The following is a 26,529-nucleotide window of genomic DNA, read 5'->3' as shown; positions in this document are numbered from 1 at the left end:
TGTCACAGGCTAACAGAGATAATTTCACTTCTCCCTTTCCAATCTGGATGCTTCATTGCTTTTTCTTGCCTAATTGTTCTGGCTAGAATTCCATTACTTTGCTGAATAGAGGGGGCAAAAGTGGATGCCCCTGTCTTGTTGTTGCTCCTAGAAGGAAAGTCTGCAGTCTCTCACCAGTGAGTTTGATGTTAGCTAAGGGTTTTTCATATATGGCCTTTATTATGTTGAGGTAGTTTCCTTCTACTACTAGTTTGTTAGGTGTTTTTATTATGAAATAGGTGATGAATTTCATCAGATAATTTTCTACATCAATTAAGGTGATCATGAATCTCTTCCCCCTGCAATGAATGATTTTTTAATGTTGAGCAATCCTTGCATTCCAGGAATAAATTCCACTTGATCATCCTATATAATCTTAATAATATGCTGCTGAATTCTGTTTGCTGGTATTTTGTTGAGGATTTTTGCATCAATGTTCATAAGGAGTTAGTCTGTGGTTTTCTTTTCTTAGACTGTCTTTGTCTGGCTTTGGCATCAAGGCAATGCTGGCCTCATAGAATGAGTTAGCAAGTTTTGGGAAGAGTTTAAGAATTGGTGTAAGTTCTTCTTTTGCTGGGTGAGGTGGCACGCACTTGTTGTCCCAGCCACTGAGGAAGCTGAGGCAGGAGGATCATTTGAGCCCAGGAGTTCAAGTCCAGCCTAGGCAGGAAACAGAGATGCCACTTCTAAAAACCGGAGCAGGGGGGCGGGGTGCGGTGGCTCACGCCTATAATACCAGCACTTTGAGAGGCTGAGGCGGGCGGATCATGAGGTCAGGAGATCGAGACCATCCTGGCCAACACGGTGAAACCCCGTCTCTACTAAAAATACAAAAAAAAAAAAAGAAGAAAAAAAAGGGGGGTACAGGGGGATGTTTGGTTGATTTTACCAGTTGATGCCATCAGGTCCAGAGCTTTTCTTTGCCTGGAGTTTTTAGATAATTGATTCAATCTCCTTGCTACTTATGAGTCTGTTCAGATTTTCTATTTCTTTGTGATTCAGTCTTGGTAGGTATGGCATTTCTAGGAATTTGTCCGTAGCACCTAGGTTATCCAAGTTGTTGGCATACAATTGTTCAAAGTACTCTTATAATACTTATTATTTCTGCAAAGTAATGTCCTCACATTCATTTGTAATTTTATTTTATTTTTATTTTTTGAGATGGAGTCTCGCTCTGTTACCCAGGCTGAAGTGCAGTGGTGTGATCTCAGCTGACTGCAACCTCTGCCTCCTGGGTTCAAGCGATTCTGCTGCCTCAGCCTCCCAAGTAACTGGGACTAGAGGCATATGCCACCACGCCCAGCTAATTTTTGTATTTTTAGTAGAGACAGGATTTTTGAGGTCTGTCTTCTTTTTGAATATAGGTATTTATAGCTATACATTTCCTCCTTAGCACTGCTTCCGCTGTACCTCATAGGTTTTGCAATGTTGTATTTTCTTTTTCTAATTGTGTTTCTAATCCTGTTTTCTTTTTTTTTTTTTTTTTTGAGACGGAGTCTCGCTCTGTTGCCCAGGCTGGAGTGCAGTGGCGCGATCTCGGCTCACTGCAAGCTCCGCCTCCCGGGTCCACGCCATTCTCCTGCCTCTGCCTCCCGAGTAGCTGGGACTATAGGTGCCTGCTACCACACCTGGCTAATTATTTTGTATTTTTAGTAGAGATGGGGTTTCATGTGTTAGCCAGGATGGTCTCATTCTCCTGACCTCGTGATCCGCCCACCTCGGCCTCCCAAAGTGCTGGGATTACAGGCGTGAGCCACTGCACCTGGCTCTAACCCTGTTTTCTAATTGCCCTTGTGAGTTCTTCTTTGACCCATTGGGAGAGACGGATGAACAGGCAGAGCACAGAGGACTTTTAGGGCAGTGACGGTATTCTGCGTGATGCTGTAATGGTGGCTAAGGGTTGTGATAGACTGTGCGACAGCAAGAGTGAGCCTGAGTGGAAACTGAGAATGCTGGGTCATACTGTGGTGTCCTGCAGGCTCCTTGAGTGTAACAAACACACACTCTGGTGGGGAGGTTTCTAGAGGGTGGAGGCTTGGGGCGAGGAGGTACGTGGGAACTCTCTACTTTCTACTCAGTTTTGCTGTGAACCCAAAACTCCTCTAAAAATTATAAAGTCTATGAAAAAAAAATGCATCGGCTGGATGCGGTGGCTCACGCCTATAATCCCAGCACTTTGGGAGGCAGAGGTGGGCGGATCACCTGAGGTCAGGAGTTCGAGACCAGCCTGGCCAACATGGCGAAATCCTGTCTCTACTAAAAACACAAAAATTAGCCAGGTATGGTGACAGGCACCTGTAATGCCAGCTACTTGGGAGGCTGAGGCAGGAGAATCACTTGAACCCGGGAGGTGGAGGTTGCAGTGAGCTGGGATCATGCCAGTGCATTCTAGCCTGGGTGACAAGAGTGAAACATCCTTTCAAAAAAAAAATCATCATCTCCCACTCTCATCTTTGAGAAACAGTAGATGCAATGTATCTCATGCAATGGCCCCTGGGGAGCCGGGATCTGGGCTCCTGTTCTGGGCTGTACGTCCCACCCCCCTCCCAGCCTCTATCTCCTCAGTAAAATGGGGACAGCCACCTCTCTTCTCGCTCCCTCACAGTGGTGCATTAATCTCAGGCACAGGCCCAATAAATACAGATACAGCTCTCCCTGTCCAAGTGGGAGAAGCCTGAAATTCCCTCTCATAAACTCAAGCAGCCTTTCTCTGGGCTGCTACTGAGATACCCGGGCAGCCTGCAAAGCCTGGCTGCAGCCATCACAACTTTCATGCCCATGTTGCAGGGCTATGTTAAGGACCCACACAGGCCTGACATAGCCCTGCGCAACAGACGTGTAACACAGGCCATGTTTTCATTTTCTAATTGCCATATGAAAAAGTAACAGGTGAGGCCAGGAGCGGTGGCTCACACCTGTAATCCCAGCACCTTGGGAGGCCAAGGCAGGCGGATCATGAGGTCAAGAGATCGAGACCATCCTGGCTAACACAGTGAAACCCCGTCTCTACTAAAAATACAAAAAATTAGCTGGGCATGGTGGCGGGCGCCTGTAGTCCCAGCTACTCAGGAGGCTGAGGCAGAAGAATGGCGTGAACCCGGGAGGCGGAGCTTGCAGTGAGCCGAGATTGCACCACTGCACTCCAGCCTGAGCAACATTCCGGAATTGCATATGACTGGCCAGGTCTTTCATTCCCAGCCTGGGAAAGAGCCGGCCTGAATCTCCAGGGACACCTACAGGGTTTTTCTAAGGCCCATCCTGGAAAGCTGCAAGGTGCAGAGACAGCCTTAGAAGGGAGAGCGCTTCTGTGTGGCCACGATAGCAAAAATCATCCCGCTTTTGGGCTTGAAATCCCTGGTTTCCGCCGGGCGCGGTGGCTCACGCCTGTAATCCCAGCACTTTGGGAGGCCGAGGCGGGCGGATCACAAGGTCAGGAGATCGAGACCACGGTGAAACCCCTTCTCTACTAAAAATACAAAAAATTAGCCGGGCGCGGTGGCGGGCGCCTGTAGTCCCAGCTACTCAGGAGGGAGGCAGGAGAATGGCGTAAACCCAGGTGGCGGAGCTTGCAGTGAGCCGAGATCGCGCCACTGCACTCCAGCCTGGGCGACAGAGCGAGACTCCGTCTCAAACAAAAAAAAAAAAAAAAAAAAAAAAAAAGAAATCCCTGGTTTCCTAGCCTGTCTAGGAAAAGTCTTTTAGCACATGTACCACCCCTAGAATTTCCGGTAAACCAGCACCAGCCTGAAGATCACATTCTCATCAAAGGTTAGAAAGAAGAAAAACTCAAGCCATCCTGGGAAGGACCCTACCTTGTGCTACTAACCACCAAGACTGCTGTTTGTACAGCAAAAAAAAAAAAAAAAAAAAAAAAAAAAAAAAGGATGGACTCATCACACTCGAGTCAAGAAAGCACCACCCCCTCCAGAGTCGTGGGCCATAGTCCCACGGGAAAACTCTACCAAACTAAAGCTAAGAAAAATTTAACTCTTTTCATCTATTCTATTACCTTTTCTTCTTTCCTCGTTCTATTGCTGACCATCTAGTTATTAACATAACCAAGTCAATTTCACCTCAAACTATTGCATTTAATGCTTGCCTTGTTATACCATGTGAGGACTTCCCAAGTCAAAGACAGCTTTCTACTTCAGAAAAGTACTTCTGTCCCTCCTGACTCTCCTCAGACTGGGCATTAGTAAACTAGGACCATTTAATCTGGGGAGATTTCGATAAAGACCCCAGTGCCAATGCAGGAGTCCTGCCCCCCAATGTAGAGCTTTCATGCCATAGTTGGTCCAACATTCTGTGGGCCACTAAAGAGCAAGGATGGACTGCCCCAACCAGTTTTTGTAATTTCCTAAAACCATACATCCATTTTACTAGAGGATCATAGAAGTTAAAGATTTAAAACAAATGTTAGCAATTAAGACAAGACACCAAGATGCAAATGCCTGGTTAAAATGGATCAAATATTCTGTCTGTACATTAAACAAAAGCAATTGTTATGCTTGTGCACATGGCAGGCCAGAGGCCCAGATTTTCCCCTTTCCACTAAGGTGGTCCTCCAGTCGACCAGGTGTAGGCTGCATAGTAGCTCTTTTCCAGGATTCTACAGCCTGGAGTAATAAGTCGTGCCAAGGTCTCTCTGCTATATACCAAAGTCTGGCACCCTGCGGATCAGCCCCCAAGGGCCATCCAGCCTCTGTCTCCCAACACTAAGTTCACTTCGTGTCTCTCACGACAGGGAGGAAATTTAGCGTTCCTTGGAGACCTGAAAGGATGCAGTGAGCTTAATAATTTTCAAGAGGTTATCAATCAGTCAGCCCTTGTTCATCCCCATGCAGATGTGTGGTGGTATTGTGGTGGACCTTTACTGGGCACTCTGCTGAATAACTGGAGTGGCACTTGTACTTTAGTCCATTTGGCTATCCCTTTCACCCTGGCATTTCATCAACCAGAAGGAAAAAAAAATGAGATATTGTAAAGCAAGAGAAGCCCCTTATAGGTCTTTCGACTCTCGTGTCTATTTAGACGCAATTAGAGTCCCACAAGGAATACCAGATCAATTTAAAGCTTGAAATCAAATAGCTGCAGGATTTGAGTCAATATTTTGGTAGGTGACAGTTAATAAAAATGTAGATTAGATAAACTACATCTATTACAACCAACAGCAACAAGCTTTTCATGAATTAAAAGAAAAACTCATGTCGGCCCCAGCCCTGAGGCTACCTGACCTGACAAAACTCTTTACACTCTATGTGTCAGAAAGAGGAAAAAAATGGCAGTTGGAGTTTTAACCCAGACTGTGGGGCCCTGGCCAAGGTCGGTAGCCTGTCTCTCAAAACAACTAGACAGCGTTTCCAAAGGCTAGCCCCCAGGTCTACGGGCCCTAGCAGCAACGGACCTGTTATCACAAGAAGCAGATAAACTAACCCTTAGGCAAAACCTGAATATAAAGTCCCCCCATGCTGTGGTAACTTTAATGACTACCAAAGGACATCATTGGTTAACAAATGCTAGATTAACCAAGTACCAAAGCTTGCTATGTGAAAATCCCCACATAACCATTAAAGTTTGCAACACCCTAAACCCTACCAACTTGCTCCTGGTATCAGAGAGCCCAGTTGAACATAACTGTGTAGAGGGGTTGGACTCAGTTTATTCTAGCAGGCATAACCTCCGAGACCATCCTTAAACATCAATAGACTGTGAGAGGTACGTGGACGGAAGCAGCTTCGCCAACCCCTGCAAAGTGACTCTGAAGAAGATGACAAGTGGTGCTCCAGTCACACCTGGAAGCTGACTGGTCCACGCACAGCCAAAGCATGAGGAAACTCATCGCAGGACTCATTTTCCTTAAAATTTGGACTTTTACAGTAAGGACTTCAACTGAACTTCCTCAGACTGAGGACTGTTCCCAGTGTACATATCAAGTCACTGAGGTAGGACAAAAGGTTGCTATGGTCCTATTATTTTGTGGTTATTATAAGTGTACTGGAACTCTAAAAAGAACTTGTTTGTATAATGTTATTCTATACCAGGTATGTAGCCCAGGAAATGACTAACCTAATGTGTGTTATAACCCATCTGAGCCTCCCATGATCACAGTTTTTAAAATAAGATTAAGGACTAAGGACTGCTAGGGGCTCATAAACGATAGGAGTAAAGTCTTAGCCAAAGCAGAAGAAAAAAAGGTGCCCAAACAAGTCATCTTAAAATTTGATGCCTGTGCTGTTATTAATAGTAATAAGTTAGGAATAAGGTGTTGTTCTCTTAATTGGAAAAGAGGCTATATGGCAGAAAATAAGTACATTTGTCATAAATTAGGACTGCATAGAAATAAATATAAATACTTGTCTTGTGTCATTTAGGCCACCTGGATAAAAAAAAAAAATGGATCCAGTCCACCTTCAGAAAGGAAAAAATGGCCCTTCCTGTACCAAAGGACAATATAACCCCTCAGAGCTAGTAATAACCAACCCCCTTGATCCTCACTGGTAAAAAGAGGAGCATGTGACCTTAGGAATTGACACAGCAGGACTGGATCCTCAAGTAAATATCTTGGTTCCAGGAGAAATTTACAAACACTCTCCTGAACCAGTGTTTCAAACCTTCTATGATGAACTAAATGTGCCAGTACCAGAAATTCAAGGAAAAATAAGAAATTTGTTTTTGCAATTAGCCGAGCATGTAGCCCAGTCTTTCAATGTCACTTCATGTTATGTATGTGGAGGAACTGTAATGGGAGATCAATGGCCGTGGGAAACCTGAGAATTAGTACCTATAGACCCAGTTCCTGATTAATTCCTGGCTCAAAAGACTTACCCTGATAATTTCTGGGTCCTAAAACCTCAATTATTGGACAAATTGCATAGCTAGAGAAGGAAAAGAATTCACCCACCCTGTAGGACGACTTAGTTGTCTGAGATAGAAACTGTATAATAGTACCACAAAAACAGTCACTTAGTGGAGTTCAAATCACACATAGAGAAATTCATTTAGTAAATTTCCAAAGTTGCAAACCGTGTGGACCCATCCAGAGTCCCACCAGGACTGGTCAGCCCCCACTGGATTATACTGGATATGTAGGTATAGAGTTTACACCAAATTACCTGACCAGTAGGCGGGTAGTTGTGTTATTGGCACTATTAAACCATCTTTCTTCCTACTGCCCATAAAAACAGGCAAACTCCTGGGCTTCCCTGTCTATGCTTCCCGTGAAAAGAGAAGCATAGTTATAGGAAATTGAAAAAATGATAAATGTCCCCTGAGAGAATCATACAATATTATAGGCTGGCTACTTAGGCACAAGATGGCTCGTGGGGATACTGGACCCCCATTTACATGATCAACCAAATCATACGGTTACAAGCTGTCTTAAAAATAACCACTAACAAAACCAGCAGAGCCTTGACTATTCTAGCCTGGCAAGAAACTCAGATGAGAAATACTATCTATCAAAATAGATTAGCTCTCAACTACTTGCTAGCACCTAAAGGAGAGGTCTGTAGGAAATTTAACCTTACTAATTGCTGCCTACACATAGATAATCAAGAACAAGTAGTTGAAGACATAGTTAGAGATATGACAAAACTGGCACATGTGCCTGTGCAAGTGTGGCATAGATTTAATCCTGGAGCCATGTTTAGAAAATGGTTCCCAGTGCTAGGAGGATTTAAAACTCTTATAACAAGAGTTATAACAGTAATAGGAACATGCTTACTGCTCCCTTGTTTGCTACCTGTACTTCTTCAAATGACAAAAAGCTTCATCGCTACCTTTGTTCTCCAAAATGCTTCAGCACAAGTGTACTATATGAATCACTATCGATCTGTCTTGCAAGAAGACATAGGTAGTAAAAATAAGTGAGAACTCCCACTATTAAGAGTCTCAAAGGGGGGGAATAAGGGAGGAGACCACCCCTCATATTGTCTTATGCCCAATTTCTGCCTCCAAATAAAGAAAAAGTAAAAACTAAAAGGCAGAAATGAAATCCACAAGCAGACAGCCCAGCGCCACACCCTGGGCCTGGTAGTTAAAGATTGACCCCTGACATAATCCGTTATGTTATCTATAGATTACAGATATTGTATAGAAAAGTACTGTGAAAATTCCTATCCTGTTTTGTTCCGATCTAATTACCGGTGCGTGCAGCCCCCCAGTCACATACCCCCTGCTTACTCAATTGATCATGACCCTCTCACATGCACCCCTTTAGAGTTATGACCCCTGAAAAGGGACAGGAATTGCCCACTCAGAGAACTCGGCTCTTGAGACAGGAGTCTTGCTAATGCCCCCGGCCGAATAAACCCCTTCCTTCTTTAACTCGGTGTGTGAGGAGTTTTGTCTATGGCTTGTCCTGCTATAGTACTCCATCTCATCTTTTTACTTTGCATTTCCAGTTTGCCTTGCACAAGGTCTCTTCTTCCTCTGTGGCTCCTCCACTTACATGTGTCTACCTGCTAATTGGACAGGAATATGCACACTAGTTTTCCTTACTCCCAAAATTCAATTTGCAAATGGGACCGAAGAGCTTCCTATTCCCCTCATGACACCGACACGACAAAGAAGAGTTATTCCACTAATTCCCTTGCTTGTCAATTTGGGACTTTCTGCCTCCACTATTGCTCTTGGTACTGGAATAGCAGGCATTTCAACCTCTGTCACGACCTTCTGTAGTGTTTCTAATGACTTCTTTGCTAGCATGACAGACGTATCATAAACTTTATCAGTCCTTTAGGCCCAAATTGACTCCTTAGCTGCAGTTGTCCTCCAAAACCACCAAGGCCTTGAGTTACTCACTGCTGAAAAAGGAGGACTCTGTATATTTTATTTTATTTATTTATTGAGATGGAGTCTTGCACTGTCCCCCAGGCAGGACTGCAGTGGCCGGATCTCAGCTCACTGCAAGCTCCGCCTCCTGGGTTCACGCCATTCTCCTGCAGCAGCCTCCCAAGTAGCTGGGACTACAGGTGCCCACCACCACGACCGGCTAATTTTTTGTATTTTTAGTAGAGATGGGGTTTCACCGTGTTAGCCAGGATGGTCTTGATCTCCTGACTTTGTGATCTGCCTTCCTCGGCTTCCCAAAGTGCTGGGATTACAGGCATGAGCCACCGCGCCCGACCAAGACACATTTTCTTAACAGATCAAATTCGTCTGCCTGAGCTCTCCCTAAAAGCACAGGCCCGCAATGCTGTATTTCCTTCCTGGGAGGAGGAAAAGCACGCCTCCTCCGGCTCTGAGTCCCGCCTCGTCACCATTCCGATTGACACTCAAGCTGACCAATCAGCGCGCTGGCGGGAGCGTGGCGCTGCTCCTCTGAAAGCACATGCGCACTGTACTGACTCGGGAGATGGACGGCCGCCGTGTTTTGGGTCCGATCTGGAGTGGCTGGCGGCGGGGCCTGGCTGTAAGCACAGCGCCCGAGGACGCAGGCTTTGGCATCGAAGCCCGGTGATTAAGTACCCCCTCCCTCATGCGGGACGGAGGCTAGGGCAGGGGGAAGGCACGTGCGGGATCTGCATCAGGTAGATGTTACCCGAAAACAGCCCCTTGGCCTCTCTCAGCCTCGGTGCCCTCGACTGTAGGATGGGACCGGTCGTACCTGAATTTTCGAGGTCAGCCTAGACATTGTGAGGCATTTGTCAGAGGCCGCAGGTTTTGGGAAGAGGCGTCGGGAGATAGGAATGGGCGGCACCTCGGGACGGAATGACTCCCATTGCTTCTCCCTCGTTGTCCAGGCATCACAGGCAACCCCGCGGCTCCCGCCTACGGTCGGGGCCCCTCGGGGACCAGCTCTTCCCGGGGCTGCTGCCAAAAAACCTCAGTCGGGAGGAGTTGGTTGATGCGCTGCGGGCAGCCGTGGTGGACCGGAAAGGTGAGGGGTGAGAGGCACGGCCGCACAGGGATCGGGAGGGGACTGCCGCGGAGTGAAGCCACGGGATCAGCCCTGCTTCTGCCTCCCACTAGCAGCATGAGCTGGGACGAGCCACCTAATTTGCACCCTCTCCCCGCTTTTAACCTTACTGCCATGATGCAGTAGGGTTAAGAGTGGGGAGAGGATGCAAATAACTATCAAGCCTTGCACATAGCCGGCGCTCAGTTACAGGAGTTGCTATACTAGATTATTGTTTATTGGCCGCGGTGGCTTACGCCTGTAATCCCAGCACTTTAGGAGGCTGACGCGGGCGGATCACCTGAGGTCAGGAGTTCGAGACTAGCCTGGCCAACATGGTGAAACCCCGTCTCTACTAAAAATACAAAAATTAGCCAGGTGTGGTGGCGTCCGCCTGTAATCCCAGCTACTGGGGAGGCTGAGGCAGGAGAGTCACTTGAACCCGGATAGCAGAGGTTGCAGTGAGCCGAGGTCGTGCTACTGTGTTCCAGCCTGGGGCAACAGAGCAAGACTCAGTCTAAAAAAACGACAACAAATTATTGTTTATTGATAGACAAAACACAGGCTTTGAGTCAGACATCTAGGCTCTGTGATCAGCTTGCTGTGTGGCTTTAGGAAAATAACTGAATTTCTCTGAACCCCACTCTCCATTCAGTGATTTATTTCTTTTCTCAACTATTTCTTAAACATATGCTGTGTTCCAGGCACTGTTCTAGGCAGGTATACAGTGCTGAAAAAGATAGATATGGTTTCCGCTCTCAAGGGAGAAATGGATTTCTCTCTAATGGGAGAAATGGGTGTCAGAAAATAAATGAACAAGTTACTAGTGATAAGTGCTATGCATAAACTGAAACAGGATGTTCTTTTTTTTTTTTTTTTTTTTTTTTTGAGACGGATTCTCACGCTGTTGCCCAGGCTGGAGTGCAGTGGCGCGATCTCGGCTCACTGCAAGCTCCGCCTCCCGGGTTCACGCCATTCTCCTGCCTCAGCCTCCTGAGTAGCTAGGACTACAGGCGCCCGCCACCGCGCCCGGCTAATTTTTTGTATTTTTAGTAGAGACGGGGTTTCACTGTGGTCTCGATCTCCTGACCTTGTGATCCGCCCGCCTCGGCCTCCCAAAGTGCTGGGATTACAGGCTTGAGCCACCGCGCCCGGCCGAAACAGGATGTTCTAATGGTGAGGAACTGTAGGAAGAGGGCAGACGTTGGATTGGAGATTCAGACCTCTCTGTGATGTGACATTTGAGCCAAGGTGATGGGGAGCCAGACCTGGGAAATTTGGGGACAGAGGAAACAGTAAGTGCCAAGGCTCTGAGGTGGCAGAGGAACAGAAAGCAGTTCAGTTTGGTGTGCGGTAGATAAGTCACGTCTGAGAGTCATGATGGGGCCATGTGCTAAGAGTGTGAGAAAGTGCTCTGGAAATTCTTAAGTGCTGCATAAAGGGTTACTGTTGCTTTTGCTGATGTTCATGTGATGTATGTTTCAGGACCTCTAGTGACGTTGAACAAGCCACAGGGTCTACCAGTGACAGGTACAGGCCGGGTATGTGGGAAGGGAATGCAGCAGAAGGGGGTTTTGTGTCTGGGGAGGGAAAAGTGAAGGCGTGAAGCTTTGGCCTCTTGTAATTTTTCTTTCTTACTTTCCAGGAAAATCAGGAGAGCTGACGTTGTTGTCAGTGCTGCCAGAGCTGAGCCAGTCCCTGGGGCTCGGGGAGCAGGAGCTTCAGGTTGTCCGAGCATCTGGGAAGTAAGTGGTAGGGGTGATAGGAAGCTAGGAGTACAGGCATCCATCTATGGTGGGGAAACAGCTGCTTTGGGATATGCTGACACATTTTCCATAGGAAGGTTTGAGATCGTAGAGGTGGATACAGGTACAGTGAAGAGGAGGAAGCTGATGACTCTGGGTTCAAATCCTCAAGTACAAATGGTGTGATACCAGGCAAAGCATGACACCTCCCTGACGCTGGGCACAGTGACTCACGCCTGTAATCCTAGCACTTTAGGAGGCCAAGGCAGGAGGATCACTTGACCCCAGGAGTTCGAGACCAGCCTGGGCAAAATAGACCCCATCTCTGGAAAAACAACAACAACAAAACCTTCCCTGAGGCCGGGCATGGTAGCTCATGCCTGTAATCGCTAGGACTTTGGGAGGCCGAGGTGGGAGGATTGCTTGAGTCCAGGAGTTCAAAACCAGCCTGGGCAACATGGCAAAACCCTATCTTTACTTAAAAAAACAAAACAAAAGAAACACACACACACACACACACACAAGCTGGGCATAGTAGCACATGCCTGTAGTCCCAGCTGCTCGGGTGGCTGAGATGGGAGAATCACTTGAGCTCAGGAGATGGCAGCTGCAATAAGCTGAGATCCTGCCACTGTACTCCAGCCTAAACAACCTGAGTGAGACCCTGTCTCAAAAAAACAAAACAAAACAAAACCCTCCCTGAGCCTCAGTTCCCCTAATGGTAAAATAGAGAAAATAATACCTATGCTTAGTGTGCAGTCATTTCTCCATGACTGTACTTGTGGCAGGCATTGCTAGTCGATCCATGATACTCTTTCCTCTAACTGCCATCAATTAAAGATGGTACTTGAGATTAAATATTTCTGCAGTTCCACAAACTCATGAGCTTTTTTGTGGGGAACTTATTTAAGAGCTACTATGTACAGAATTTCTAGTAGAGTTCTGGCACATGGTAGACAATCCTTAGGACATTTGGCTCTGAGCTCCCTGGGGGCTGGGAAAAATGAGAAACACATTAAGCTACAAAGTCTTGATATCAAAGAAGGGGAAACCTTACTTATTTCTCAGGAGGTGGTCTAGGTTATAGTCCTGGTGTTAGTGTTTGGCCTGAAGCAGGTCAGTGTTCCTTCCTAAGAGTTTCCTTTTTAGTGGGTGAGTTCAAGGGACTTTAATTTGTGTAATTTGTCTCCTTATTCCAGGGAAAGCTCTGGGCTTGTACTCCTCTCCAGCTGTCCTCAGACGGCTAGTCGCCTCCAGAAGTTCTTCACCCATTCACAGAGAGCCCAGAGGCCCACAGCTACCTACTGGTGAGAGGTGCTGGGAGGTTCTTAAGGTGGTGGGGAGGGCCCAGCAAGCCACTGTGTGACCTCCTCCTGCCCCTTCCTCAGTGCTGTCACTAATGGGATCCCAACTGCTTCGGAGGGGAAGATCCAGGCCGCCCTGAAACTGGAACACATTGATGGGGTCAATCTTGTGAGTCCAGGTCTGGGCAGGGAAGAGGAGGGATGCTTCTAGATACAGTACCCTACGGAGAGGAGTCAGGGGTATGGATTTGGGAGGGCTGGCTCTCCTGTCCCCTAAAACAGGCAATTGACCACTGCCTATACTGTGGCCCTGCCCAGAGTCTGTTGGGAGCAGGGAGGGTCTGGGTATAGCTCCCAGGCCTGTGTAAGGCTTGTTCACTCTTGACTGGCACCACAGACAGTTCCAGTGAAGGCCCCATCCCGAAAGGACATCCTGCACGGTGTCAAGAAGACTCTCAGTCACTTTCGTGTGGTAGCCACAGGCTCTGGCTGTGCCCTGGTCCAGCTGCAGCCACTGACAGGTAGGTCTGCACCCCAGCCAGCCTTTAAAACTGCACTTGATTTGGGAGACTGAGGTGGGTGGATCATGAGGTCAGGAGTTCAAGACCAGTCTGGCAGGGATGGTGAAACCCTGTTTCAACTAAAAACTATAAAAATTAGCCGGGCACGGCCGGGCGCGGTGGTTCACACCTGTAATCCCAGCACTTTGGGAGGCCAAGGTGGGCGGATCATGAGGTCAGGAGATGCAGACCATCCTGGCTAATGCGGTGAAACCCCGTCTCTACTAAAAATACAAAAAATTAGCCGGGTGTGGTGGCAGGCGCCTATAGTCCCAGCTACTCGGGAGGTTGAGGCAGGAGAATGGCATGAACCTGGGAGGTGGAGCTTGCAGTGAGCTGAGATCGCGCCACTGCACTCCAGCCTGGGTGACAGAGTGAGACTCTGCCTTAAAAAAAAAAAAATTAGCCGGGCACGGTGGCAGGTGCCTGTAATCCCAGCTATTCGGGAGGCTGAGGCAGGAGAATCGCTTGAACCCAGGAGGCAGGAGTTGCAGTGAGGCAAGATCACGCCTCTGTACTCCAGCCTGGACGACAGAGTGAGACTTCGTCTAAAAAAAAAAAAAAAAAAAAACTGCACTTGAGCCGGGCGCGGTGGCTCACGCCTGTAATCCCAGCACTTTGGGAGGCCAAGGCGGATGGGTCACTTGAAGTCAGGAGTTCAAAACCAGCCTGGCTAACATGGTGAAACCCCGTCTCTACTAAAAATACAAAAATTACCTGGGGTTGGTGGCATGCACCTGTAATCCTAGCTACTTGGGAGGCTGAGGCGGGAGAATCACTTGAACCTGGGAGACTGAGGTTGCAGTGAGCGAAGATTGCACTATTGCACTCCATCCTGAGACAGAATGAGACTCCGTCTCAAAAAAAAAAAACAAAAAACTGCACTTGGCTCAAGGGGGCAAGGGGCTGGGGAGATGGTGGTATCAACAGCAGCCTGGGAAGCATTTGATGGCCCCCAGAGGTGTATGTGACCAGGCCCAGCTAGAGGAGGCAGCTTCAGGCTAGCACCCCAGCAGGAAAAAACAGTCCTTATGGCTGATGGCTTCAGCAATTAAATCAGGGTTGCATCTCATCATGAGTGGATCCCACAGCCAGGCAGATTGATAGCTGTGGTTGTCCTGACGTGTTGTGTGTCCCTCTCTGGATGCAGGGGCCGTAGTACCGACCTCACTGAAACATGTGATCTGAGAAAGGGGGTGGTGTTTCCCCAAAGGAAAGCAGGAGGGGTGATACTGGGTGGGACAGAACGAGCAGCTGCCCACTGTCTCTCCGGGCTCTCCTGTTGCCCAGTGTTCTCCAGTCAACTACAGGTACACATGGTACTACAGCTCTGCCCTGTGCTTGGGGACCACACATACTCTGCCCGTGTGGGGACTGTCCTGGGCCAGCGATTTCTGCTGCCAGCTGAGAGCACCAAGCCCCAAAGACAGGTACTCCAGCCCACCTGCTTGCTGCTTTCTGAGGGGTGGAGGGAGAAGTGAGCATGGACAGCATCTCAAGACCTTATCTTTGCAGCTTGGGACTACTGGGAGGCAGCCCTTTTGGCTCCCAAGGCTGTATCTGTACCCACATCTTGGTGTGTGGCCTTGGGCAAGTAACACTCTCTTGAGCTTCATTCTGTCTGTGTGTTCAATAAGGGAGTTGATGTGGCTGATTTCTAAAACCCTCTTAAGTCTGCCATTCTTTGAGTCTGGTACAAAGGGTCAAAGGCATGCATGTATTAGGACACCAGATGCCTCTACCTGCTCTAACAGAGTAAGCCCAGACTACCAGAATCTTAACACAAGAACTGTGCCCTCATGCTAAGGTCAAATAACGGGAGTGGGCTCTGCTCCAAGCAGTAAGTACTCAGGGACCCAGGCTGTTGATATCCAGCCAGATAAGGGACACAGTGTAGGTTCAAGTGGGTAAGGCTTTTCTGGGCCAGGTGTGGAAGTGGCATACATACTGCCACCTACATTCACTTGGCTAGAGCTCACTCACGTCTCACCAAGCTGTGAGAGGGCTGGGAAATGGAGTTGAGGCATGTGCCTAGGAGGAAACTGATTGGGTGACCCCCTAGCCAGTCTCTGCTGCAGTGTGAGTGCCTGTATGAATGTGCACATCTGTGTATAAAGAAGATGTGATTAACAGCAGCAGAACAGTGGGGAATAGAGGAAGCGCCCGCCTTACTCCCATTTCCCTTAGAGGTGGGTACCCAGCTGCTTGGAAAATGTGGGGCTCAACACAACGTACCTCTCTGCTCCAGGTCCTGGATGAAGCCCTCCTCAGACGCCTCCACCTGACCCCCTCCCAGGCTGCCCAGCTGCCCTTGCACCTCCACCTACATCGGCTCCTCCTCCCAGGCACCAGGGCCAGGGACACCCCCATCGAGCTCCTGGCACCACTGCCCCCTTATTTCTCCAGGACCCTACAGTGCCTGGGGCTCCGCTTACAATAGTTCTCCCTCTGTTCCTGACCCCCTCACACACACTGGAAAGTGAGGGTGGGGGCTCTGCAGTCGGACAAACCTAAGATCACATCCTGGACAGGCCACTTGCTTGCTGTGTGGCATTGAGCAAGTAAGTTTACCTCTCTGGACTTGTGATAATAAAAGTTCCTACCTCATGTTATGGTTTTGAGGATTTGCTAAGAAAGTAAATGTTTATTACAGATCTTGCTTTCTGCTGAGTTGACTATGTAGTCTTTTTATTTGGTGGTTTCCATCCTGATCCTAGCTGGGAGATGTTAGATTTTTGTGTGTTTGTGTGGTAAAATACATATAAAAGTTACCATCTTGGCCAGGGGCAGTGGATCACTTGAGCCCAAGAGTTCCAGACCAGCTTGGGCAACATGGAGAAACCCTCTCTACTAAAAATAGAAAAATCAGCTTGACGTGGTAGCACATGCCTGTAGTCCCAGCTACTTGGGAGGCTGAGGTAGGAGGATCACCTGAGCCAGGGATGCAGAAGTTGCAGTGAGCTGAGATCGCACCATGCCACTCCACTCCAGCCTGGGCCACAGAGTAAGGCCCTGTCTCAAAATAAAATTTACCATTTTAGCCATTTTAAGTGTACAGTTCTGTGGCATCAAGTATACTCACATTGTTGTGCAACCAGCACCACCATCTCCAGAACTTTTTTATCTTATAAAACTGAAATTTTGGCCAGGTGCTGTGGCTCATGTCTGTAATCCCAGCACTTTGGGAGGCTGAGGTGGGCAGATCCCTTGAGGTCAGCAGTTTGAGACCAGCCTGGCCAACATGGTGAAACCTCGTCTCTACTAAAAATATAAAATTAGCCAGGCACAGTGGCAGGTGCCTGTAATCGAAGCTACTAGGGAGGCTGAGGCACGAGAATCACTTGAACCTGGGAGGTGGAGGTTGCAGTGACCACGAGATGGCACCACTGCACTCCAGCCTGGGTGATAGAGTGAGACTGTGTCTCAGGGCTGGGAGCTATGGCTCATGCCTGTAATCCCAACACTTTGACAGGTGAATCACCTGAGGTTGGGAGTTCGAAACCAGCCTGGCCAACATGGTGAAACCCTGTCTCTACTAAAAATACAAAAATTAGCTGGATGTGGTGGCAGGTGCCTGTAATCCCAGCTACTTGGGAGGCTGAGGCAGGAGAGTCACTTGAACCCAGGAGGCAGAGGTTGCAGTGAGCCGAGATCACATGACTTCACTCCAACCTGGGTGACAGAATGAGACTCCATCTCAAAAAAAAAAAAAAAAAAAACTTTCTCCCCATTAAACATTAATTCCCCATCCCCCCAGCCCCTGTTAGCCACCATTCTGCTTCTGTCTCTATGAAGCTGACTGTTCTAGGAACCTCATAAGTGGAGATGTTAGATCTTTTTCTTTAAAAAATTGTGAAATATGGCAAACATCAAAATATGCCTAAAACATGTCTATGATTTTTTTTTTTCCTGAGACAGTGTCTCCCTCTGTCGCCCAGGCTGGAGTGCAGTGGTGCGATCTTGGCTCACTGCAAGCTCCACCTCCTGGTTTCACGCCATTTTCCTGCCTCAGCCTCCCAAGTAGCTGGGACTCCAGGCGCCCGCCACCACTCCTTGCTAATTTTTTGTATTTTTAGTAGAGACGAGGTTTCACCGTGTTAGCCAGGATGGTCTCAATCTCCTGACCTCGTGATCCACCCACCTTGGCCTCCCAAAGTGCTGGGATTACAGGCATGAGCCACTGTGCCCGGCCATTTCTATGATTTAAAATAATACCATCACGGGGTGTGGTGGCTCATGCCTGTAATCCCAGCGCTTTGGGAGGCCAAGATGGGAGGATCACTTGAGCCCAGCAATTCAAGACCAGCTTGGGCAACATGGTGAAACCCTGTCTCGGCCGGGCGCGGTGGCTCATCCCTGTAATCCTAGCACTTTGGGAGGCTGAGGCGGGTGGATCACCTAAGGTCAAGAGTTTGAGACCAGCCTGGCCAGCAAGGTGAAACCCTGTCTCTAGTAATATAAAAATTAGTCAGGCGTGGTAGCCTGAACCTGTAATCCCAGCTACTTGGGAGGCTGAGGCAGGAGAAATGCTTGAGATCGTGCCATTGCACTCCAGCCTGGGGGACAAGAGCGAGAGTTCATTTCAAAATAAAAAAAAAAAAGAAAGAAAGAAACCCTGTCTCTACAAAAAATTAGACGTGGTGGTGCACGCCTGTAGTCCCAGCTATCTGGGAGGCTGAGGTGGGAAGATCACCTGAGCCCAGGAGGTTGAAGCTGCAGTGAGCCGGGTTCTGCACTCCAGCCTAGGCAACAGAGTGAGACCCTGTCTCAAAAGAAAACAACAGGCCAGGCATGGTGGCTCATGCCTGTAATCCCAGCACTTTGGGAGGCTGAGGCAGGCAGATCACTGGAGGTCAGGAGTCTGAGACCAGCCTGGCCAACACGGCGAAACCCTGCCTCTACTAAAAATAAAAATGCCTGGCATGGTGGTGGACACCTGTAATCCCAGCTCCTCAGAAGGCTGAGGTAGGAGAATTGCTTGAACCCAGGAGGTGGAGGTTGCAGTGAGCCAAGGTCGCGCCACCACACTCCAGCCTGGGCGACAAGAACGAAACTCCATCTCAAAGAAGAAGAAAACAACAACAAATACCATCATCCCCTCAGTGTCCACAGAGGATTGGTTCCAGGACCCCCTTCAGACACCAAAAATCTGATACTAAAACCCTCAAATCACTTATATGTAAAATGGCACAGTGTTTGCATATAGCCTACATACATCCTCCTATATAGTTTAAATCATTTCTATATTACTTATAACACTTAATGCAATGTAAATATATAAACAGTTGTTATACTGCATTTTAATTTGTATTTTTGGTTGTATCATTTTTTATTTATTTTTTCATCTGTAGTTGGCTGGGTCCACAGATGTGGCACCTGTGAATAGGGAGGGACAATTGTAATTATAAAGTAGTACCCATATTACTCCCCTTGGGGCACGAAATACAAGCACCCACTCCTTTCTTGTAGAGCAGCAATTGTCAACCCTGGCCCTGGATTAGAATCCCCCCCCAATCCCTCAGGAAGCTTAAGTCCCCAATTCTGCACCCCCAAAGATTCTGGCTTAATTGGCCTGGGGTGGATACCCTGGCACTGATCTTTTAAAAAACTACTTGAAGGGGTTCTACTGTTCAGTCTAGGTCAGAAACGAATCCCCTGGTTTGGGAGAATTACTTTGTTTTCAAGTTGACTGCATACATATGCATCCCTAACCAATGTATTTCATTTTTTTTTTTTCTTTTTGAGACTGAGTCTCGCTCTGTTGCCCAGGCTGGAGTGCAGTGGCCGGATCTCAGCTCACTGCAAGCTCCGCCTCCCGGGTTTATGCCATTCTCCTGGCTCAGCCTCCCAAGTAGCTGAGACTACAGGCGCCCGCCACCTTGCCCGGCTAGTTTTTTTTTTATTTTTTAGTAGAGACGGGGTTTCACCGTGTTAGCCAGGATGGTCTCGATCTCCTGACCTCGTGATCCGCCCGTCTCCGCCTCCCAAAGTGCTGGGATTACAGGCTTGAGCCACCGCGCCCGGCCATGTATTTCATTTTGCCTGGTTTTGAAGTTTCTGGAACCACACTGTATATACGCTTTCATGATTTGCTCTTGCTCCTAATTGTAAAGTGCATCTGTGTTGTATGGTGTATGGTTTGAATTCCATACTTGGAATAGACCAGTTTGCCCATTCTACTGTTAGTGGACAGTTAGGTCATTCGGCTGTTACCACAATGCTGCTGTGAATCTGCTTGTATGCATTTCCTGGTGCAGTTACACAAGGATTTCTGGATTAGAATGTCTGGCCTGGTGTGTTAGTTTGTTAGAGCTGCCACAACACATTTACACAGCCTGAGTGGCTTAAAATGTATTAATGTTCTTTTGGTTTAAGAGGCCAGAAGTCCCAGCACCACCTCACTCTTGAAGTCTTGGGGGTTAGAATCCTTTCCAGATTATCGGATGGCTCCAGGTGTCCCTTGGCTTGTGGCTGCATCACATCAGTATCTGTTTCCATTTTCTTTCTTCTTCTTTTTTTTTTTTTTTTGAGATGGAGTCTTGCTTTGTGGCCCAGGCTGGAGTGCAGTGGTATGATCTCAGTTCACTGCAACCTCCGCCTCCCGGGTTTAAGTGATTCCCCTGCCTCAGCCTCCCTAGTAGCTGGGACTACAGACGTGTGTCACCACGCCCAGCTAATTTTTGTATTTTTAGGAGAGACGGGTGTTTCACTATGTTGGCCAGGCTGGTCTTGAACTCCTGACCTCAGGTGATCCACCTGCCTCAGCCTCCCAAAGTGCTGGGATTACAGGAGTGAGCCACCGTGCCCAGGCTTTTTTTTTTTTCTTTTTTAATTTTTATTTTTTGAGACAGTCTCGCTCTTGTCACTAGGCTGGAGTGCAAGCAGCATGATCTCGGCCCACTGCAACCTCTGCCTGCCAGGTTCAAGCGATTCTCATGCCTCAACCTCCTAAGTAGCTGGGATTACAGGTGTATGCCACCAGATCTGACTAATTTTTGTATTTTTAATAGAGATGGGGTTTCACCATATTGGCCAGGCTGGTCTTAAACTCCTGACCTCAAGAGATCCACCCACCTTGGCCTCCGAAAGTACTGGGATTACAGACCTGAGTCACCGTACCCGGCTTGCTTCCATCTTCACGTGGCTTTCTCCTCATGTCTGTCTGCTCTTCTGGGTTTTTTGTTTTTGTTTTTGGAGACAGGGTCTCATTCTGTCACCCAGGCTGATGTGCAGTTGTGCAAGCATAGCTTACTGCAGCCTCAAACTCCTGGGCTCAAGCTGTCCTCCTACCTGTGCTGAGTAGCCGGGACTACAAGCACACACACTGCACCCTGGTAATCCTTTTAAAAATTGTAGACTGGGCGCAGTGGCTCACGCCTGTAATCCCAGCACTTTGGGAGGCCGAAGTGGGCGGATCCCAAGGACAGCAGTTCAAGACTAGGCTGGCCAACATGGTGAAACCCCGTTTCTACTAAAAGTACAAAAATTAGTTGGGTGTGGTGGTGCGTGCCTGTAGTTCCAGCTACTCAGGAGGCTGAGGCAGTGAACCCGGGAGGTGGAGGTTGCAGTGAGCCAAGATTGCACCACTGCACTCCAGCCTGGGCAACCAAACAAGACTCCATCTCAAAAAAAAAAAAAAAAAAAAAAAATTGTTGAGATGGCGGCTGGCCTCAGTGGCTCACACCTGTAATCCGAGCACTTTGGGAGGCTAAGGTGGGTGGATCACTTGAGCCCAGGATTTCAAGACCAGCCTGGGCAACATGGCAAAACCCTGTCTCTACAAAATATGCAAAAAAAAAAAAAAAAAATAGCCAGGTGTGGTGGCACGCACCTGTAGTCCCAGCTACTTGGGAGGCTGAGGTGGAAGGATCATCTGAGCTCAGGAGGTGAATATTGTAGTGAGCCAAGATGTTGCCACTGCACTCCAGCCTGGGTGAAAGAGTGAAACCTTGTCACACACACACACCCAAAAAACAACTGAGTTGGGGTCTTGTTATGTTGACTAGGCTGGTCTTGAACTCCTGGCCTCAAGCAATTCACCTGTCTTGGCACCCCCCCATCCAATGTGCTGGGATTACAGGCATGAGCCACTGCACCCAGCCTTCTTACTCTATTTTATATATATATATATATATTTTTTTTTGAGACAGAGTCTCGCTCTGTTGCCCAGGCTGGAGTGCAGTGGTGCGATCTCGGCTCACTGCAAGCTCCGCCTCCCGGGTTCATACCATTCTCCTGCCTCAGCCTCCTGAGTAGCTGGGACTACAGGCGCCTGCCACCACACCTGGCTAATTTTTTTTGTATTTTTAGTAGAGACAAGGTTTCACCGAGTTAGCCAGGATGGTCTCGATCTCCTGACCTTGTGATCCGCTTGCCTCAGCCTCCCAAAATGCTGGGATTACAGGCATGAGCCACTGCGCCCGGCCTCTATTATATTTTTTAAAGCAGGGTCTCAGTACGTTGCCCAGGCAGGCTACCCTCCAACTCCTGGCCTCAAGCAATCCTCCCGCCTCAGCCTCCTTATCATTTTTTTTTTTTTTTTTTTTTTGAGACAGAGTCTCACTCTGTTGCCCAGGCTGGAGTGAAGCGGCATGATCTCAGCTCACTGCAACCCCACCTCCGGGGTTCAAGTGATTCTCCTCCCTCAACTTCCCGAGTAGCTGGGATTACAGGCACATGTCGCCATGCCCGGCTAATTTTTGTATTTTTAGTAGAGACAGGGTTTCGCCATGTTGGCCAGGCTGGTCTCAAACTCCTGACCTTGGGTGATCCACCTACGTCAGCCCTCCTGAAATGCTAGAATTACAGGAGTGAGCCACTGGCCTTTATCCTTTCTTATGAAGACACTTGTCATTGAATGTAGGCACCACACTGGTCATTGGGATTATCTCATTTAAGATCTTAAACTTATTTACATCTGCAAAGACTTTTTTTTTGGATAGAGGGTTTCACTATGTTCCCAGGCTCAGAGTACAGTGGCATGATCACAGCTCACCACAGTTTTGATCTTCCCGGGCTCAGGTAATCCTCCCACCTAAGCTTCCCGAGTAGCTAGGACTACAGGTGCGTGCCACCACACCCGGCTAGTTTTCTGTAGAAACGGCTTCACCATGTTGCCCAGACTGGTCTTGAACTTGTGGGCTCAAGTGATCTCCTGCCTTGCCCTCTCAAAGTGCTGGGATAACAGGCATGAGTGACCATACCCAGCTACAAAGACTCTTTTCCTACATAAGGTCACATTCACGGGGTCCAGGTAGACATCTCTTTTCAGGGACCACAGTTCAACCCACTACAACTAAGCAGTGCCACACTTTTCTTCAGGTAGGTGTGGCTTATTGGATATTTCATTTTTTTTTTTTTTTTTTTTTTTTTTTTGAGACGGAGTCTCGCTCTGTCGCCCAGGCTGGAGTGCAGTGGCGCGATCTCGGCTCACTGCAAGCTCTACCTCCTGGGTTCATGCCATTCTCCCGCCTCAGCCTCCGAGTAGCTGGGACTACAGGCGCCCGCCACCACGCCCGGCTAGTTTTTTCTATTTTTTTTAGTAGAGACGGGGTTTCACCATGTTAGCCAGGATGGTCTCGATCTCCTGACCTCGTGATCCACCCGCCTCGGCCTCCCAAAGTGCTGGGATTACAGGCTTGAGCCACCGCGCCCGGCCTGGATATTTCATTTTTAGGTGACCTTGGCCCCTTGCTGAAGAAGGGATAGACCCACTCCCTCTGCAGAAGGGCTGAGGTTTAGGCAAGGTCAACTCTTTCCCCGTCTCATGACATTAACATTCCTATGCCCATTAGGTGTCATTCTGCTAGCCCGGCTTGTTCTCTGGTGTTGGGGGGCTCTCCGTGGTCGGCAGTTCTGGCAATACGTCCCTGAGTCTACTCACTGCCACATGATCTTGGGCAAGCCATGCCTCCTCTTTCAGACTCAGTTTCTTCATCTGTAAAGTGAAGGCTCACGCTCCCCACCTCTGGATCGGAGATGCTGGGGGAGTCCCTAAATAGGAAGCCCCATGTCTGTCCTTAGGTGAGAGTTCTGGGCCTCGCTGCATGGCGGAGCTGCTGATGGCCTCAGGCTCTTGCTGTGGACCCTGAGGTACATGGCCTCGCCCCACCCACTCTTGACCCTCCAACAGCAATGGAGCCAAGCCCCAAATACTTCACTTGTTTCTTTTTATTTGGTGTTGGATCCAGGAAAAGGGCAGTGGGGAATCGAAGCAGGGGCTTCCCTAGCTTCATACCCCCAGGCCCCTGTGCCTCTGGAATGTACCAACAAGGGGCAGGGGTTTCAGGGGGCTCAGCCTCTTCATGGGGCACGCCTCAGCCCTGGGTTTGTCGCAGTTTGGCCTTGAACTTGCCTTTGGCCTTGACCTTCCTACGGGTGCTAGGAATTGTTCCGACTTCAAAGGGCAGAGGCAACAAGGCACTTCCAGCTGGGGGCCTCGGAGGCAGAAGAGAGCAGGAGCCTCAGTGTGAAAGGAGGGGAGAAGAGGGAGACGGTCAGAAGTCTGTTGAGAAAGGGGCTTCTGAGGGAGACAAGCTCTTCCCTTGGGGTGCCAGCCAGCCTGGGAGCTGCCGTCTGCCTGTGCCCTCCAGCCCTGACCCCATGCTCAGCACGGTCCACTGGGTATGAGCCACAGGTCGAGGCCCACCTTTCTTGGCTTCAGGATGCTGGGTGCCACCTTGAAATCAAGGTTAGGTGGGAGGGAAATGAAGACCTTGGCCGTGGGTAGAGTCATCAAGGCCTTGCCTGTGGTCGACAGGGCCTTAGTGCCCACCAGCTTGCTGTGCTGTCGTCTGAGGATCTGGCCCTGGTGTCGGAGTACATGGGGAGAAGGCAGCTGGGCCTTGGTGTGGAGGCTGGGGAAGTGGTGAGGGGCTGTGGGAGCAAGAGAAGCTGTGAGGGCCTGGGGGGTCCCAAGGTGGCCTAGCTGCCCTAAAAGGTGTGTGTGGAGGATGGGGGGATGTGGAGGGGGCGGGGTAAAGGCAGATGGAGCCCTCCGGGTTCCTCCTCCAGAGGCAGTGAGAAGAAAACAGGGTAGAGTCCAACAGACCTGGGTCTGCATCCCAGCTGTGCCCCTTCTGAGCTGTGCAACCTTGGGCAACTTCTTTAAACTTCCTGATACCTTGGCTGGAAAATGGGGATAATAGCACCTACCTTGCTAGGCTGGTGTAGGCACTAAAGGAGCTGGGCAGGTAGTGGCATGGGGCACACTGTTAAGTGCTGGACACATGTTAGTTATTTTCCCCAGAGGTGACTGCTTGAAGGCAAAGGCAGAATACTGCAGTGGGAAAAGCGTGGGCGCTGGAGAGAACAACCTGGGCTTAAGTTCTGGCATCTTTGAAATAAGGTCGTCTTTGAAATAAATCACTCTGCCTCGCAGAGTCACTACTTTGGAGGAGACAATACTTATTTGGCCGGGTTTTTTTTGTTTTTTTTTGACAGAGTTTTGCTCTTGTTGCCTAGGCTGGAGTACAATGGTGCAATCTCAACTCACTGCAACCTCCGCTTCCCGGGTTCAAGCGATTTTCATGCCTCAGCCTCCCAAGTAGCTGGGATTATAGGCACCTGTCACCACACCCAGCTAATTTTTGTATTTTTTAGTAGAGTAGAGATGGGGTTTCACCATGTTGGCGAGGCTGGTCTCAAACTCCTAACCTCAAGTGATCTGCCCGCCTCGGCCTCCCAAAGTGCTTTTTTTGTTTGTTTGTTTTTAAGACAGCATCTCGCTCTGTCTCCCAGGCTGGAGTGCAGAGGTGCAATCATAACTCACTGCAGCCTTGACCTCCCGGGCTCAAGCCATCCTCATTAGCCTCGCGAGTAGCTGGGACCACAGGCTCGCGCCACCATGCCCAGCTAATTTGGCTGTGTATTTTTAAAGAATACTTTGTGAGTAGTGGCTTTTACTTGCTACTGGTGGCTCTTTGGTGGGGTGGCTGATCCAGGTGGTTAGGAGGGGCCTGGAGAGCAGGAATAAATCACCTTGGGACACTTGGGTGTTTTGGGCGAATGGTCTTACCCAGAGCCTGGGGGTTCTTCGGACTCAACGGCAATCTGTTCAAGTGGTGGGGTTGCCTGTCCCCACTAGAAAAGGTCATAGTGAAAATGCAGCCTATCCTGGTGCTGGGGGCGTCCCACTCTGGGAGATTGGGGCAGACCAGGGCTGTGGCACTTTTCGCCTTGCCTTTCTTCCCCTTTCCGAGGGCTGAAGTGGTGGCAGTGGAGACTGGCTTCTCACTGTGCCCCAGGCTCCTGGCCCCAGCACCTTTCCTAGAAGCTGACCTGTGGATAGGGGTCCCCGAGTCCTTGCCTTCCCTAGAGCCTCGCTGGGTCAGCAGAGGGACTGCTGGGCGGACCCCCATCCGCCGATGACACATCGCCATGGGCTTCTTGATGGTGGAGCCCTCTACCAGGAGCCGGATGCCCACATACTGGGGCACCTCCACAGCAGGCTGTGGGCAAGAAGAGGAGACAAGGCCCACTCAGTCAGTGGTAGTGGAATCCTTGGCCCAGCGGGACCCAGGGTAGAGATGGGTGGAATTACTTTCTGAGGCATCCGGTCAAAGAGACATTTCTGAGCTGAGAAATGGAAAGCCCAGCTCTGAGTCAGTACCTAGAGTCACAGAGCTCCAGGAATTGCTAGCCCAGAGGAATGGGGGAATCCCAGCCATGTCCCACCAGCACCCCTCAGCCACATTTCCCTCCTAAGCTGCCCCCAGCCCCTGCTGGAATGTGTGTGGCTCCACTGCACAGGCTACCGCAGGTGGACAGCTTCCTGAGCTCAGCCAATCAGATTCTCTGCACAGGGAGTTTGAGTTACGCCACCCAGACAGGTAAGAGGCTTGGAGCCTCCCTAGAGCCTCGTGTGAACCCAGGTTATGGGGGAGCAGAAATTAAGAACCTTAAAGAAGACAGTCTGTGGAGAGAATGAATTAGCGAATACGCAGAGGAAGGCAGAGAGAAGGGTCCAAGGAGAGGGACTCCCT

At 49.1% G+C, this 26,529-nt stretch overlaps 3 protein-coding genes across 20 annotated transcripts in view; 2 read left to right on the top strand and 1 right to left on the bottom strand.

Annotated features, from left to right (window-relative positions):
* Positions 1-906: 906 nt before the first annotated feature.
* CAMK1 (calcium/calmodulin dependent protein kinase I) overlaps positions 907-26,529 on the top strand; it is a 105,187-nt gene continuing 79,564 nt past the window's right edge. The window contains exon 1 of the mRNA XM_050778716.1: positions 907-910. The gene's annotated coding sequence lies outside the window, so the exon portion shown is untranslated. The remainder of the gene's footprint in view (positions 911-26,529) is intronic.
* On the top strand, positions 9,371-16,153 carry RPUSD3 (RNA pseudouridine synthase D3). Of its 2 annotated transcripts, XM_050778718.1 has the most exons (9): positions 9,371-9,495; positions 9,783-9,919; positions 11,423-11,467; positions 11,583-11,682; positions 12,882-12,989; positions 13,071-13,155; positions 13,384-13,507; positions 14,837-14,976; positions 15,795-16,153. In XM_050778718.1, exons 1-9 carry the CDS (start codon positions 9,371-9,373, stop codon positions 15,984-15,986), a joined length of 1,056 nt encoding a protein of 351 aa, XP_050634675.1. In that variant the 3' UTR covers positions 15,987-16,153. The 2 variants fall into 2 exon arrangements, with proteins under 2 accessions (XP_050634675.1, XP_050634676.1); XM_050778719.1 differs by lacking the exon at positions 15,795-16,153 and having other exon boundaries at positions 13,356-13,507; positions 14,837-14,954.
* TTLL3 (tubulin tyrosine ligase like 3) overlaps positions 18,829-26,529 on the bottom strand; it is a 31,562-nt gene continuing 23,861 nt past the window's right edge. For 5 of the 17 annotated variants that reach the window (XM_050778674.1, XM_050778675.1, XM_050778679.1 and 2 more), the window contains one exon: positions 23,699-24,421. In XM_050778674.1, coding sequence (XP_050634631.1) covers positions 24,281-24,421 — 141 coding nt within the window. In that variant the 3' untranslated portion in view covers positions 23,699-24,280. Of the gene's footprint in view, positions 18,923-20,365; positions 21,476-23,698; positions 24,422-24,596; positions 24,674-25,727; positions 25,996-26,529 lie in introns of those variants that run through there. The other 12 variants (XM_050778670.1, XM_050778671.1, XM_050778684.1 and 9 more) reach the window with 8 other exon arrangements.

The sequence above is a fragment of the Macaca thibetana genome, chromosome 2, assembly GCF_024542745.1.
Source record: "Macaca thibetana thibetana isolate TM-01 chromosome 2, ASM2454274v1, whole genome shotgun sequence".
In the NCBI taxonomy this organism is placed as follows: Eukaryota; Metazoa; Chordata; class Mammalia; order Primates; family Cercopithecidae; genus Macaca; species Macaca thibetana.
The sequence above is the reverse complement of the archived record's forward strand: the minus strand, read 5'-3'. Positions and strand labels throughout refer to the sequence as shown.